The sequence below is a fragment of the Centropristis striata genome, chromosome 10 (assembly GCF_030273125.1).
Source record: "Centropristis striata isolate RG_2023a ecotype Rhode Island chromosome 10, C.striata_1.0, whole genome shotgun sequence".
Taxonomy (NCBI): Eukaryota; Metazoa; Chordata; class Actinopteri; order Perciformes; family Serranidae; genus Centropristis; species Centropristis striata.
This window is the reverse complement of record NC_081526.1, coordinates 29,357,434-29,372,270: the sequence shown is the minus strand read 5'-3', so window position 1 is coordinate 29,372,270 and position 14,837 is coordinate 29,357,434. Positions and strand designations below refer to the sequence as shown.

Sequence of the window (14,837 nt, the reverse complement as noted above, 5' to 3'; positions counted from 1 at the left end):
AGAGAGAAGCACAGTCTGTTGGATGATAGAAGACAAATGTACAGTTGGATCCTGTCAACAGATAAAATGCAGCTGCAGTTACCTGTTTAGGTTAGTCATTATTCAAGGCAGAGGTAGGCATAAAAAGATGAAAGAAGAAGAGGATTAAAAGTGAGTCACAAACATTTCATCATAATCAACAATGAATAAAAATAGTAAGTGCAAAGTCTGAAGCAAAGTAGGTACCTGCTGTGGCTTCACAGGAGCATCTGAAAGCCTTCTTACCCTGTCATTTATAGTTTTGTCACCGCAGTCGTCACTCTATGGGGAATATAGGATGAACTAAAGCCAATTATAACATTTCCTTTTAAATGGCAACGGCCAATTTTTTTTGATAATTGGTGGTTGTGTTTAGGGGGAGATAGCAGGTCAACAATACGTGCCACATAGAAGTGGTTCATTATCTGAAAGCTGTGAACCTGAAGATTAATTTGAGATGCAGCTCAGCACTGTGTGTGAAGTTGTTCTGATCAAAATATCTAATAAATTGACTTGATTAATTTATTATTTATTTAAACCTATTCAGTTGTATAAGGGGTTCATAACATCAATATATGTTCCTTTGAAGTCCATTTCCATGCTCAACTATGTCCCATAAGTTGTCGCGGCAATTTTTGGGTTGATACCATTTCTTACACAAATTTGGTTCTGAATTATGCAATTTTATTCATATCGAGAATGGATAAAAATGGTCTAAAAGACCCTCTAGAATATTACATCAATATGCGAACACCTTTGGAACAACATAGGAAAATCCATGCTGTTTGGTTTAAAAACTTTGGTAATTTTGGAGAAATGAAACTGTTGTGTACTTGGTAGGAAGCAGGGCAAGGGCCATTGTCTGGGTCAAAGTCAGAATAAAATTCGGCCCTGACAATTTTTGTGTGGACTGGCCAATTATTCTTGGCTGCTGCTCATCTGTCCAGAATTATGTGTTGCAGACAGAAATGTTAGTGTTCCTTTATTAAGCAGCAGATGAGGCACACCTGTTTCCAATCAGTGCATCAACCTTTCCAGAAAGCCTGGTCTTCACTCCACTACTACCAGATAATGCCGCCTTGTTCAGTTGTGGTACAGATTCAGATACATTTTCAGTGTGATCAGATTCCTGTGGGTCTCGCCTATGGACAGCCATTTGAGCATTTATTACATATCCTACATCAGATATCAGTTCCCTTCACTAGTTCAGTCTTTGTCAGCACTTGTTGAACATTTGGCCCGCGTTCAGACTGCAATCCGATTCTTAGGGCGTTTTTTAGCAAGTGTCCAAATCGGATATGGCTCTGCTCAGACTGGGCCACATTATTGACTGATCTGACAGGTTGCTGTAGCAACGGCATCAGAGCGTCTGACGTCGTAACACCTCGTCTCCGCGCTGCGGAGTGACGTCACGGACAGTGAAAACCGATCTGAGTGTTTGGAGCGGTTCAGACTGAAACGCATCTGTCCAAATGCGATTTGAAACTACCTCCCGAAGGTGGCTTCAATCCGGTCTGCGGATTTAATGTGATTTATGACTGTTCAGACTTCAAAAGAGCCATCCAGTTCCAATCTGGATGGGCTAAAAATCGGATTTTGGCTGGCAGTCTGAACGAGGCCTTGGTCCCACTAGTTTGGCATTTTGTCTTACTAGTTGAGCAAAAACTTTTAGTAATCAATCTTTTTTTAGGAAGTAGTTCACTAATGCGGTCCAACATGTCCACTAGTAACACTAATGAGAGACATTTGGACTAGTCAACTAGAGAGTAGAGAGTCTTAGAGAGAGTCTTCACTAGTTAACTAGCTGAAGTAAATGTGTGTAACTAGTCAACTAGTAAAGTCAAAAGACGCTCTGAGTAGTTGACTTATGAGCATTTTGGCTTACACTAGTTCAGTAGTGGAGGGAACTGATGTGTGATATCAAGGTTATGGAATAAATGCTCAAACGACTTTTCATACTCGCCAGCCTTTGTTTGTCATCGGGTCTTCACCTGGAATCCAGTACTTCTTGTGTCAGTCTCTGCTTTGGGGTCCAAACAGAACCAGAACCCTAACACATTTAATTTATATTTTCATTCACCTCTGCTCCTTTTGTCTTGGTTTCATCTGATTGTTGTTGACGGTTGGTACCACTGTCTGCCTTACAGTATAACCCCTAAGCAGATGAGCAGTGGGCTGTGGCTCACAGGTCAATTTCCCCATTTTTTTCTGGCCTTGCACCACCAGCTAAACATTATACCCACTTAGCATCAACATGTTGAATTGTCACTGTGAGCATGTTAGCATGACGATGTTAGCATTTAGCTCAAGCTTTGCCGTGCCTATGAAGTACAACCTCCCAAAGCTGCTAGCAGGATTTTGACTTATGACACATATTTACATCTTATAATTATCTACACCCTCTATTGGTTGTAGTAACTATGAAAAATACCACAACAGAAGTTAGGTTACTGAGTGTGAAAGCAAAGGGGCAGGAGAGGAAATGGAGTATAAAGCACAAAAAGTGCTTTCATGGAGGGAAGGAGGGGTGGTAGATGGGAGATAAGATGCCAGTTTGTTCCTGCAAGATTGTAAATAAACCAGACTGTTTGCACATTCAGTGATCCCTCGCTGTAGAGGTTTGAGACTTGGGGAAGATTGGGGCTTGTTTCCCTGTGTCTTGGTTACCCCTAGACAAACTGTGAAAGGAGCTTTATAAAGTCACAAAGGGAGAAGTTCCAATTATGCACATCTTTACAATTCGGCAAAGCTGGGCAATCACTGTGTAAAAGAAGTGTTATTTTTAACCCATTTAAGCTGGGAAAGCATTACTGCATTTCTACCATTAAAACCGGGAGCGTGGTTGCGTTATTCTACCATTAAGGCCGGGAAAGCGAATACGTCGTTTTGTAGTATTTGTAGTTTTTTTCACACCTATTTTCGGTCTCTTGGCCAATGAAATGCATCAGAATACATGTGGGAGTGTCGCAATGCAACATTGGACTTTTCCAGAACTTTGAAATCATGGCAGAGGATGACTATAGCGGAGGAGCTCAGAAGTAAGTGACTGAAGCGATCTTGATGAAAACAGCGCCGATGATTTTATTGCTGATCCAGACTTTGAACCCTCGGAACCAATCGACCGGGATTTTTGGATGAGGAATATGTTTTTAGACGACATATTTTCACCGAAAAACAGACAGATTTGTGGCCATCTGGAGATAATAACAATAATAATACTAATTGATTGTGATGATGATGATATAAGAAATCATGACTGTTTATGTTTTATGTTTATTACTTTATACGTCGTTGAGTACCCTGAAAAGTGCAATATAGATAAAATGTATTGTTATTATTATTATTAATATTATTTTTTATTACAGTAGGCTAATGAGAACTATGTCTATTTCTTCCAATGGTCATATCATGTTTGCATCTTGCTAATGGGCATGTATTAGTATTATGCATAGGATTTTTATTCAGGCATCATCACATACAACTGTAAACAGTAGCTTACAGTCCATATACAGTTATACTAGTGCACTTTATGTTTTACATTTGTATTGAAAATAATATGGCACTGACTCAACTTCTCATGAAAGCCACAGGTATAAGCTCTCAAATACTTGTTGAATTTCATTTCTATCTGCTACAGAGGCTGAAAAATCTTCTGTTGAATTTCCAGAAAAACTTGAGGTTTTAGGGGGTTCTTTCAAAATCGCCCATAGGTTTTCCAGGCATGATTTCCAGGCGTTTAAGGCCTAAATGGGTTAAGTAAAGCGGGTTTGAAAAGCTTTTTGAGGATATGCCAGTCATTTTATTTGAAGCTGAATCAGCAATACTGGTGCACCAGTAAGTATATCAGCAGGCCAGAATATTTATAACCAGGCTATTTGCATTCAGTGTACATGGATGTATCTTCAGCCTGAAATGTGAAAGCAATGAGGAAGTGCCTTGAACCTGTATTCTTTCTAAAGGCCAGAAGAGGGCGACTCCACTGGTTGAAAAAGAAGTTTGTGTGAAAGTTGAAAATGACCCTACATCTCACTTAATTTATTACCTCTGAACATTCTCATAATGTGTCTATGGTCAACAAGAGTAAAATAGACAATAAAGCAGGTTATGCTTTAGTGTCTGGCTACGTTATGATTGACAGGTCACTCTTAGAACTTTGACCCTTTCAGAGTGTCTGTTTAGTTCACCAGAGTTAAGTGGAACATTTTGGTCAGTGTTGGTCAGGGTTCGACTTAAAAACACTCTTACGAGTTGGCAGTTAATTTTGAATAACAACTGCACCTTGCTAACCAAGCTAGGTAGCTAGCACTAGCATTAGCTGATGACATAGCGTCTTTCCTGCTGAACCAATGCCAACATGAGGCTTCAAAACCTCAATCCACAAACCAATGGGTGACATGATTATATGTCCATCAACAAAGGACTTTGATTCAGTGTTTGTGTCCCCTCTAAAAAATAAGTGGTGTTATTTTCAACTGACTTGTAAATTAACCAATAATAGGCTAACTAAACGACTATGTTCATTGTGATAAAGGAACATGTCACCCAGTCCAACAGTGTGGCTTAGTAATGTGTTTTTAATAGTTTTGGACAGCAGTAGAGTTCTGTGGCCAAGAGGAATACACTATATCAAATCAATGTTAATGAACTATTAGAAAACACAGATGTAATATTTGTTTATCTTCAACACCATACTACACTTTTTAATTCAACTGGTCAGACTAATAGGTCACAAGTGATGTAAGGTTACTGTAATGAGTTTTATTAGTCCCTCTGCCATCCTTAATGGCCAGACATCCCCATTGTATCCTCACCAGGTGTTGAACACAGAGCTTGGGGAATAGTGTGCACCGGCTTGAAAGACGTTTTAGCCAAAGAAAAATATGAAAAGACATTAGACGTGATAAATATGGGTTTCGCTCAACACCTCTGATGCAATGTTTGATGTTACCAACACTAATGAGAACCCATGGGATTGTAAACTGTATACTTTATTTTTCAAAGGTTATTAATGTAAGATAACTAAGTTGGAAATGGTCAACAAGCCATTATCTCCATCATCCCTTGAGAGCAATTAGACACGCTTTGCTTCCTTGGAGGGCCATCCTCGGTAACCAAACCAAAACAAAGATGTTTTGCAGTTTCACAAATGGTCAAGTGAATGAAAAACAAACTTTGACAAACAGATAAGTGTTACCACCAACAGGTTCAGTAAGTAGATTGGAAAAACAGACATGGCTGACCTAGTGACCTCACACATTTGTAGAGACTGTTATGATAATGACACAATTTTTTATTGACACTTGTATTCAATGTTCACTGATATTTTAATGCAACTGGTTGCCAATGATTATGTGTACATTTGGAAAAAAAAGTATTTTATAAATGAGGTGTTCTTTATGCTGTTATCCTTCTGGAGGGTGTAGTGGGCTCAATTTATTCAAATAGGAATATGCTGGAGATACTGATATCATATTAAACTAGAAGCTCCAAGGAATCTATAGACACCAATCATATCAGAAATCGTGTTGAAGTTGTGGAAATAAAGCTAGTTAAATTAGGGCTGTTTTGCCAATTTTCAAAGCGGTCATGTGACCTCTGATGTCATGTGATCTCAATATAGGCAAAATAGGCTATCTAACATGCAATTTAAGGCAAAAACCACATAGTTTTCAGCACAAATTTGTTATTTCCGCCTACTGTATTTGAATACTTGTGCAAACTGAGGTCCCTAAACAGGCTTTGAATTACATAAACTGGGTATCACTAGAAAGCCGAGACTCTTGTGGATTCAATGAGCCCAGTTTTCTTCATGTGGGTTGATGTTAGTCATCAGTGGTAACCAGTTCATTGCAGTGAGGGCATTTCTTGAGTCTCGACCTCAGTGTTTAAAATGAGCTGTCTACTTCTAGGATAATCACAGCTTCATGAAACTTTACAGCCACAAACTAGTGACCTAGAGCATTAAGGTGATGTGTAGTTTTCCCAAGCAGTTCAATGTGACTAACCAGATTAATCCAGGTTTTTAGTATATTTTTTATTGCTACATGGCAAACAAGGTACCAGTAGGTGCAGTAGATTCTCAGAAAACCAACAAGACCCAGCATTCGTGATATGCACGCTCTTAAGGCTGTGCAATTGGGCAATTAGTTGAAAGGGTGTGTTAAAAAATATAGCAGTGTCTGCCGTTGACTTTACAAACTCAAAACTATTTTGTACAAACTTTTTTGTTACTAGGATTTAGCAATCCTGTGAATCGCTAAACTAATATTTAGTTGTATGACCACAGTTTTTTTATAACATGGTGTGGCATGGAGTCAACCAACTTGTGGCACATTTCAGCTGTTATTCCACTCCAAGATTCTCTAACAACATTCCACAGTTCATTTACATTTCTTGGTTTTGCTTCAGAAACAGCATTTTTGACGTCACCCTATAAATTCTCAATTGGATTAAGGTCCACTCCACAACATCAATGTTGTTGGTTTGGAACCAATATTTTGCTGGTTTACTAGTGTGTTTGGGGTCATTGTCTTGTTGAAACATCCATTTCAAGGGCATGTCCTCTTCAGCATTCATTCATTCACCTTTATTTAACCAGGCAGGTCATTAAGAACAAATTCTTATTTACAATGGCGGCCTGACAAGCGACAAGGGCCACTTGAGGGATAAGCATAAGGCAACATGACCTCTTCAAGTATTTTGACATATGCAAACTGATCCATGATCCTTGGTATGAGATAATTAGGCCCAACACCATAATAGGAGAAACATGCCATCATTATGCTTGCACCACCATGCTTCACTGTCTTCACTGTGTACTGAGGCTTGAATTCAGAGTTTGGGGCTCGTCTCACAAACTGTCTGCGGCCCTTGGACCCAAAAAGAACAATTTTACTCTCATCAGTCCACAAAATGTTCCTCCATTTCTCTTTAGGCCAGTTGATGTGTTCTTTGGCAAATTGTAACCTCTTCTGCACGTGCCTCTTATTTTAACAGTGGGACTTTGCGGGGGATTCTTGTAAATAGATTAGCTTCACACAGATGTCTTCTAACGGTCACAGCACTTACAGGTAACTCCAGACTGTCTTTGATCATCCTGGAGCTGATCATTGGCTGAGCCTTTACCATTCTGCTTATTCTTCCATCCATTTTGATGGTTGTCTTACGTGTTCTGCCACGTGTCTCTGATTTTGCTCTCCATTTTAAAGCATCCCCTCTCCAATCAACTTTTTAATCAAAGTTCTGATTCTTCTGCTGTTCTTCTGAACAATGTCTTGAACGACCCATTTTCCTCAGGCTTTCAAAGAGAAATGCATGTTCAACAAGTGCTGGCTTCATCCTTAAATAGAGGCCACCTGATTCACACCTGTTTTTTCACAAAATTGATGACCTCACTGATTGAATACCACACTGCTATTTTTGAACACACCTCTTTCAAATAATTTCCCAATTGCACAGCCTTAAGAGTGTGCATATCACGAATGCTGGGTCTTGTTGGTTTTCTGAGAATCTACTGCACCTACTGGTACCTTGTTTGCCATGTAGCAATAAAAAAATATACTAGAAACCTGGATTCATCTGGTTAGTCACATTGGACTGCTATTACTTTGAACACTACTGTATATTGACAATAAGGGGGTTTCAACAATTTTCACATTACAGCATATATTTATTGTTGACCTGCTATCTCCCCCTAAACACAAAGACCAATTCTTGAAGAAAAAAAAAGGACCTTAAACTGTAACTGGTTATACTTTGGTATGCCTTGGTCCTGTCATAAGTACTATAGCCACTAGAGGTGGCAGTCTGTTAAAATACAATCTGCAAAAAAGTCTCTGGCTGTGAAAGAGTTAAGCAAGAGGCCCTACTTCTGTTAGACTTCACTAAATGTTCACTAATCTGCAGCTCAGTTACGAGAGTTGCGGCAACAAGAGAAGCTTTCAACCAGTAAGAAACATTTTCCCTGAACAAAAAGATCAGTTTTATTTTCATGTGTGTAGTTTTAAATGTATTTGTACTCCAGTGTTGGAGACTGCTACTTGATTTACTGTGTAACTGACTGTTTAACTCAGTAATTATTTCCCTGTGTGCCTACACTTCAGGAAGTGGGAGAAGAGATAAATGCTGTGTGTGAGTGTGGGGGCAGAAAACAGCAACAGGAGGGTAAGAAGGTGCAAGATAAGAGAAAAGACAGACGGTAAAGGAGGCTAAAAGCACGGGAACAAAACAAACAAGAGACTGAAAGAGAAGAACAGAAAGAGAAGAGTAAAAGACACACCACCATGGCATACCCGCTGTTTGAGGGGAAGAATCATGCCTCTGTCTACCAAAAGTATCGCTTTACCCCTCCAGATGAGGTCAAGAACATTATTCTTCAATACCTTGATAAAAAGGTATGGTATGGCTCAATATACAGTCATGGAAAAAATGATAAGACCACCCTTGTTTTCTCCTTGGTTTCTTGTTCATTTTAATGCCTGGTACAACTAAAGGTATTTGTTTGGACAAATATAATGATAACAACAAAAATAGCTCATAAGAGTTTAACTTAAGAGCTGTTTCCTTGGTAATGATTTTGGTTATTATAAGGGAAAACCACAGAAAATGGCTAGATATCAGCTCTTAGATTAAACTCTTATGAGCTATTTTTGTTGTTATCATTATATTCGTCCAGTTGTACCAGGCATTAAAATGAACAAGAAATTGAAAGAAGTAGATTTTTTTCCATGACTGTGTGTCCGAAACAGTCCTTTCTGTGATCATTAATTTGCCTATTAGATGCACAAAAGAAATGCTCATTGACAAGAATGTGTGTTCATGTCTTCAGAAGGGACAGCCACATGTGCTGGCAGTGGATCTGGGATGTGGGACAGGTCAGAATTCCCGAATACTGGCGCCGCACTTCCAGGAAGTGGTGGGCATGGACATCAGTGAGTGTCAGCTGGAGGAGGCCAGAGCTGTGCCTGGGTACCCTAACATCACATACAGGTAAGAGGGTGCCAGTTTCTCGCATTGGAAATAATGAAATGTTTCAGAAGTATTAGATGTGTGACCCATGTGTTGCACCTGCAGAAAGGGGACAGCAGAGGAGCTTCCTTTTCAAGATGGTTCTGTGGATTTGCTGACAGCAGCATCAGCAGCCCACTGGTTCGATCAGTCCAGGTTCCTGGCTGAGGCAAGTCGGGTTTTAAAGCCTCGGGGTTGCATGGCTCTGCTGGGATACAGTGACCCAAACACCAGGCTTCGCTACCAGGGCTGTGGAGAAAGACTCAATCACATATGTGCAGAGGTGGGTGTGCAGACTCTAGTTTTACAGTCATGTTAAACCTAATCAATGTACACACCTTTATGAGTGACAGTATCACCAATGCCTAAATGTAGAATTGATAGCACATTAGAAAAAGTAGCCAGATAAATAAAAAACCTTCCTCAGGGCATAAAGGAATGGAACATTTTTTAAACAAAACTTTCTTTTGTTAGGCCCACACACACTAGCCGCTGCTCCGAGATAGCTAATCGCAGCTAACCCAAATAACATGATCCAGGCTCACTTAAGGTGGACTGACCTTTGACGTGGACTTTTTTTCCACCATTTTTGCTGACAAGACGCTCCTCTGAGGTATGCTGGGCTCTCCTTAGCCCTGAGATAAGGATAATAGTTAATCCCTTTCCCCACACATTGTTAATCCAGAGTTAACCTATGCCCTGTACACCGCAAAAAATTAGAATATCAAAAAAAAGTTAAATATTTTTGTCAATCATTTCAGACACTGAAACTCATACATTATATAGATTCATTACGTGTAGAGTGAAATATTTCAAGCCTGTTTTTTTCTAATTTTGTTGATTCTGGCTTAGATATAATGAAAACACAAAACTCAGTGTCTCAGAAAATTAGAATATTATGAAGAAGTTCAATATGTGAGTCCACAGTCAGTGGTGATTTGGGGTGCCATGTCATCTGCTGGTGTTGGTTCACTGTGTTGTGGACCAACACCACAACACATTTCTATACACTTCATTCTATAGAAATTAACATACTTTTCAGAAGCCTGACATTTGTGTTAAAAATATCCTTTTTTTATTGATCTTATGTAATATTCTAATTTTCTGAGACACTGAGTTTTGTGTTTTCATTATCTGTAAGCCATAATCATCAAAATTACAAGAAATATAGGCTTGAAATATTTCACTCTTTGTGTAATGAATATTTATAATATACAAGTTTCACTTTCTGCAATAATTGACAAACTTTTTCAACGATATTCAATTTTTTTGAGATGTACCTGTATATCATTTACAGTGCACTTCTACTTACCCTTTGACTGACGCTAACCTTCAAGAATAGCATTGTTGATTTCAGTCCTGTTTCATACTGGCAACTTAGCCCTGTGTTTATCAAGTTAGAGGGGATAACCCCACAAATTTGAGGCCAACACGGCTCTGAAGCAGAGCCGGCAAGCTAGAGGCTAAAATCGGGGCTAGCCCAATTTGGAAAGGGCCGCGATTGTGCCAGTGTGAAGGTTGTTAGCTCCATACTAACAGTTACCTTAATCTGGGGCAAAATGGTTGCAGGTTTGTAAGGTTAAGGCAACAAAAGAACTTGCTTAAGGTTTGGGGAAAAGGTGCATGGTTAGGTGTAGAAAAGGATAAAATAACAGTAAAATGAATTAATGTAACTACTGGAAGTGAGATGGGGAGGCAAAGCGGGGCAGTTGCCCCCAAAAATGTGGCAAAAGTACCCTCTTGGTTGCCCCTGTGGTAAATAAAACATAATGAAGTGGCCTCCACGTACACTTTCTAAGAAAAAAAACATGATAAATGCCCTTTTTGTGCGCTGGTGCCCCACCACATACAGGAGGTGCCTATTTATTATTTACACCCGTGCCCCCCAAACCTGATTCCTGACAGTTGCTTGTCCTAACTTTAGTCCAACACAATGCTTAGAAATTGCCCAGTTGCTTAATTCCCATGAAGCACCGTCAGTCATCCACATATGCCACAACTGCATTTATTATTTTTGTATATATACCTACACATATTATTTGCATTAGTTATACAGACAGGCAGACTCAATATACATGCAATATGAATTCCATACATAATGGAATAGTTAAACATTAATATGTATTCACTTCCAGGTGAGGGAGGTGCTGATGCCATACACTAACAATCAAGTCTCTGTAGCTGAGGGTAAGCTGGAAGAGCTCTTCACAGCAATACCTTTTACCGACAAAGAGAGGTAATTATCCCACAAACCTAAACACACCTCTGTGATAGCTAAATATAACACCATTGTCTGCTGCTCCTATAAACACAGATACACTATTAACTTGTTAAAGACTGGAAACTGGTTCAGAGCTGAGGTCCTGATTTAATCTTGTTCCTGAAAAGAGAAATTTGGTTATTATCTCTGTCTTGAATCAGTGCTAAATACAGTTAAAAGATGGCAACGATTGTTTAATAATTGTTTTATAATTTCAGTATTTGCTTTTTGCTTTTATGACACTACAATATAATGTTACAACAGGATTGAGCGTATTAAGGTGAACTCATCAATCTCGGTGAGGAACCTGGTGGGTTTCATTGAGTCCTGGTCCATGTTCCAAGGTTATAAGAAGAAAGATCCCCAGGCTGCTGAAGAACTGCTGCTTAATACCCAAAAGAGGTCATCACACACACACACACACACACACAAACACACACACACTGCACATGTTATTATGTTAATTCATTTTGTGAATATTAAACCTGTCTGGATGTTTGTCTGTGGTGCTCCACTGAGGGCTGATCTGAATAACCAATCACTGCACTGCTTCACAGGTTTCTGGAGGAGATGGGAGTCAAGTCTGCTGACACTGAAATAAAGCAGGAGCTGGAATATTTCTGTGTTCTGGCATCAAAACCACAGTAACCAATGTTTTTGAGAGAGAGTATATTAAGATGTTGCAATTCACAATTTCTGAACTTCAAAATGACTCATTACTGCACTTGTTGATCGTAGACATTTTTTTTTCCTCAGTGAATCTCTTGTTACTTCACTGATTGTGTTGTGTGATGAAATGGCAAGTCAGCTAATGACTCATTTTGGCCAGGCTTACAATATAATCCTTAACACACTGCTTATTGTCAAAATGAATAATGTTTTAATACAAATTTGGTCACAAAAAAAAAAAAAAAGAATAATGTTTAGCGCAGTATACAGACGATCTACTGGTGATATAAACTACTAAACCACTGCCTCTCAGAAAATTTCCTAGCAGAAACAGCTGATCCTTTGCAGCAAACTAAGAGGTTACATAACTGGATATTCTAGTTCAAGTATAACATGCCTACCGCTGCTATTTCACAGAAGGGGTGCTTAGATGCTTTGGTTTAAATGAGAAGTCAGGTTTTTTAAGCCAAGCTCTTTAGAACATGGAATAGTCAGAGGCCCATTTTCTTGTTCTGACTGCCTTAGAAACAGCTCTGTCTTTATTCTCTGCTCTCTCAGTGAATAGAAGTCATCTCGTTGCTTTATTGCTTTGTGCACTGTAAAAAGAAGCTAAGGTCACTAATGTTCATGGTGCAGCTTCTTACAAAGTAACAAATATGTGCTGTCAAATGTACATTAGTTGTCTTTTCAATAACAAATATCAAGAAATAAAATGTGCATGCGAATGGATAACATAGCAGTAGTTTTTTTCTTTTTGGAGGCCAGTGTTGTTACGGCTCCACCCACACCCTCCTCCTCTGCTCCTTCACACCCCTCTGTTCCGGCCTCAGCCACTCCCAGCACCTCAGCTCGCTCCCAGCGGGCACTCCTCAGACACAGCTGCAACAGGTTGAGTTGACGAGGTGAATGAGCCGGATCACTGCACACCTGCTGCCACTCTCCAATCAACCCCTCTGCCTACAAGACTCCAGCTCTCCTGCCAGTCATCGCCAGATCTTCCCTGATAGTTACCTGGCAAGTACCTAGAAGAGACGCAGACTCCCTGCGAAGTGTTTGTTGCTGTTGCCTTTTTGCCTCCTTGCCTTGCTCCAACTCACATTCAACCTCTCTTCCCACAGATCTCCCCTCTCCAGCAGTGATCCGGCTTGCCTGCCTGTCAACCAGCCCAGTCACCTCACCTGCTCTTCACCTCCAGCTCACCTCCGGTTCCCCTCCAGCTCCCCTCCAGCTCACCCAGCCTTCTCCCCCCACGTCACCCTGCTAATAAAACCCTGAACTCTACTAAATCCTGCCTCCTGTGTTGTGCGCTCGAGCCTCTCCCCGCTACCCCTAACAAGTGTCTTATGTTGAAAATGTTGGAAAATTCCAATTAGCAAAAAATTTGAAAAACCTGTCGCTCAATTGGGTTTTACATCAAAATATTCAAGAGTAATGGTTCTACCATAAAAAGGCAAAACTTTGATTATGAGCAATATCAGTTAGTAGTGGTGTATAAAAATCAATAAAGATGAACTAAAAATGTTCGACTTTAATGAGAGTGACCCACTTGCTGATAATGTGACAACCTCACAGTAATAAAACACACCCTGCTTCACACCCTGTTTTTGCTGCTGAAGACTTACTTCAACTTTTGTCAATGTTCCATTTGTACAAGACATGCAGAGATTGAAATATCAGTTCTCACAGTCTCATGGTGTGTAAGAAAAAAATATATCAATAAAAATAAACATAAGAGCAGGAAATGTGCAAAATATACAACAGAAAAAAACAATAAAATATAAAAAGTTCAATATTAAAAAGAAACAATAAACAACACAGGTGGATTGTAAGAATATAGAAAGTATTGTGTATATACAAATGTGCAATGGGTATCATAGTACAGATTAGATTGCCACATCATTTATAATACATATATAGTGAGGGAAATAATTATTTGATCCCTTGCCGATTTTGTGATTTTTGCTAAATATTCCCATCGACAAATAAATGAACGGTCTATAATTTGATAATGGAAATAAATGAAACACTTTTCAAAAATGTTATTTTTCTTTTATTCTGTCACTCATTGTTTAAATAAACCTACCATAGACCTTTCACTTATTTGTCAGTGGGAAAATTTAGCAAAAATCACAAAACTGCCAGGGGATCAAATAATTATTTCCCTCACTGTATTTATAAATTTATAATATACACTTGATGCTTGGACCAGAAGCTCATGGCTAGTGCTAGATAATATTGTCTATATCTACATAGACGTTGCTGTATCAGTTTAATTTTACGGATTTTAAGACTCTTCTCAAAGGTTTTAGCACGTCACAGGCACCCATTTCAATGGTTTTATAAATTATTGTGCCTTTATCCTGCTTCCCATATATAGCAAAAGTGACATATTACTAAGGCCCAAATTCTCAGCCATGACATAAACTGCTCATTTGCTCATTATGATTATTGGCTTTTACACTAGGAAATAGATTTGGATCGAATTCTGCTGACCACTACATCAGGGTCAGTGGTGGAAAAAGTATTAAGATCCTTAAGTAAAAGTACTAATACCACACTGTGAAATTACTCCACTACAAGTAAAAGTCCTGCATTCAAAACCTACTGAAGTAAAAGTACAAAAGTATCAGCTTTAAATGTACTTAAAGTATCAGAAGTAAAAGTACTAGTAATGCATAATGGACCCACTCAGATTGTTTTATATATATTCCAAAGATATTATTAGATTATTTGTATTGATGCATTTATGGAAACAGTGCCTTGATTTTCTAAAGATAGTTCTCATTTTAACTACTTAATATACTGTGAAGAGGTTTAATAAAAAATGTTGATGACTTTTAATTGATCATGTTTTTTTTTATGTTAAATCTTCACCTGAAAAGTA

General features: G+C 38.9%; 1 protein-coding gene across 1 annotated transcript; it reads left to right on the top strand.

Moving 5' to 3' along the window:
• Nucleotides 1-7,881: 7,881 nt before the first annotated feature.
• Nucleotides 7,882-12,972, top strand: zgc:162396 (uncharacterized protein LOC555292 homolog). Its single transcript, XM_059343034.1, has 7 exons — nt 7,882-7,965; nt 8,121-8,411; nt 8,846-9,006; nt 9,091-9,307; nt 11,160-11,260; nt 11,549-11,686; nt 11,842-12,972. Exons 2-7 carry the CDS (start codon nt 8,301-8,303, stop codon nt 11,930-11,932), a joined length of 819 nt encoding a protein of 272 aa, XP_059199017.1. The 5' UTR covers nt 7,882-7,965; nt 8,121-8,300; the 3' UTR covers nt 11,933-12,972.
• The last annotated feature ends 1,865 nt before the right edge of the window (nt 12,973-14,837 follow it).

Excerpts from the sequence above, each read along its gene's own strand:
- zgc:162396 (XM_059343034.1), top strand. The coding sequence starts at position 8,301 with ATGGCATACCCGCTGTTTGAGGGGAAGAATCATGCCTCTGTCTACCAA. Across the intron at positions 9,007-9,090 it reads TACCCTAACATCACATACAG|AAAGGGGACAGCAGAGGAGC; the intron begins GTAAGAGGGTGC and ends TTGCACCTGCAG. Across the intron at positions 11,261-11,548 it reads CCTTTTACCGACAAAGAGAG|GATTGAGCGTATTAAGGTGA; the intron begins GTAATTATCCCA and ends ATGTTACAACAG.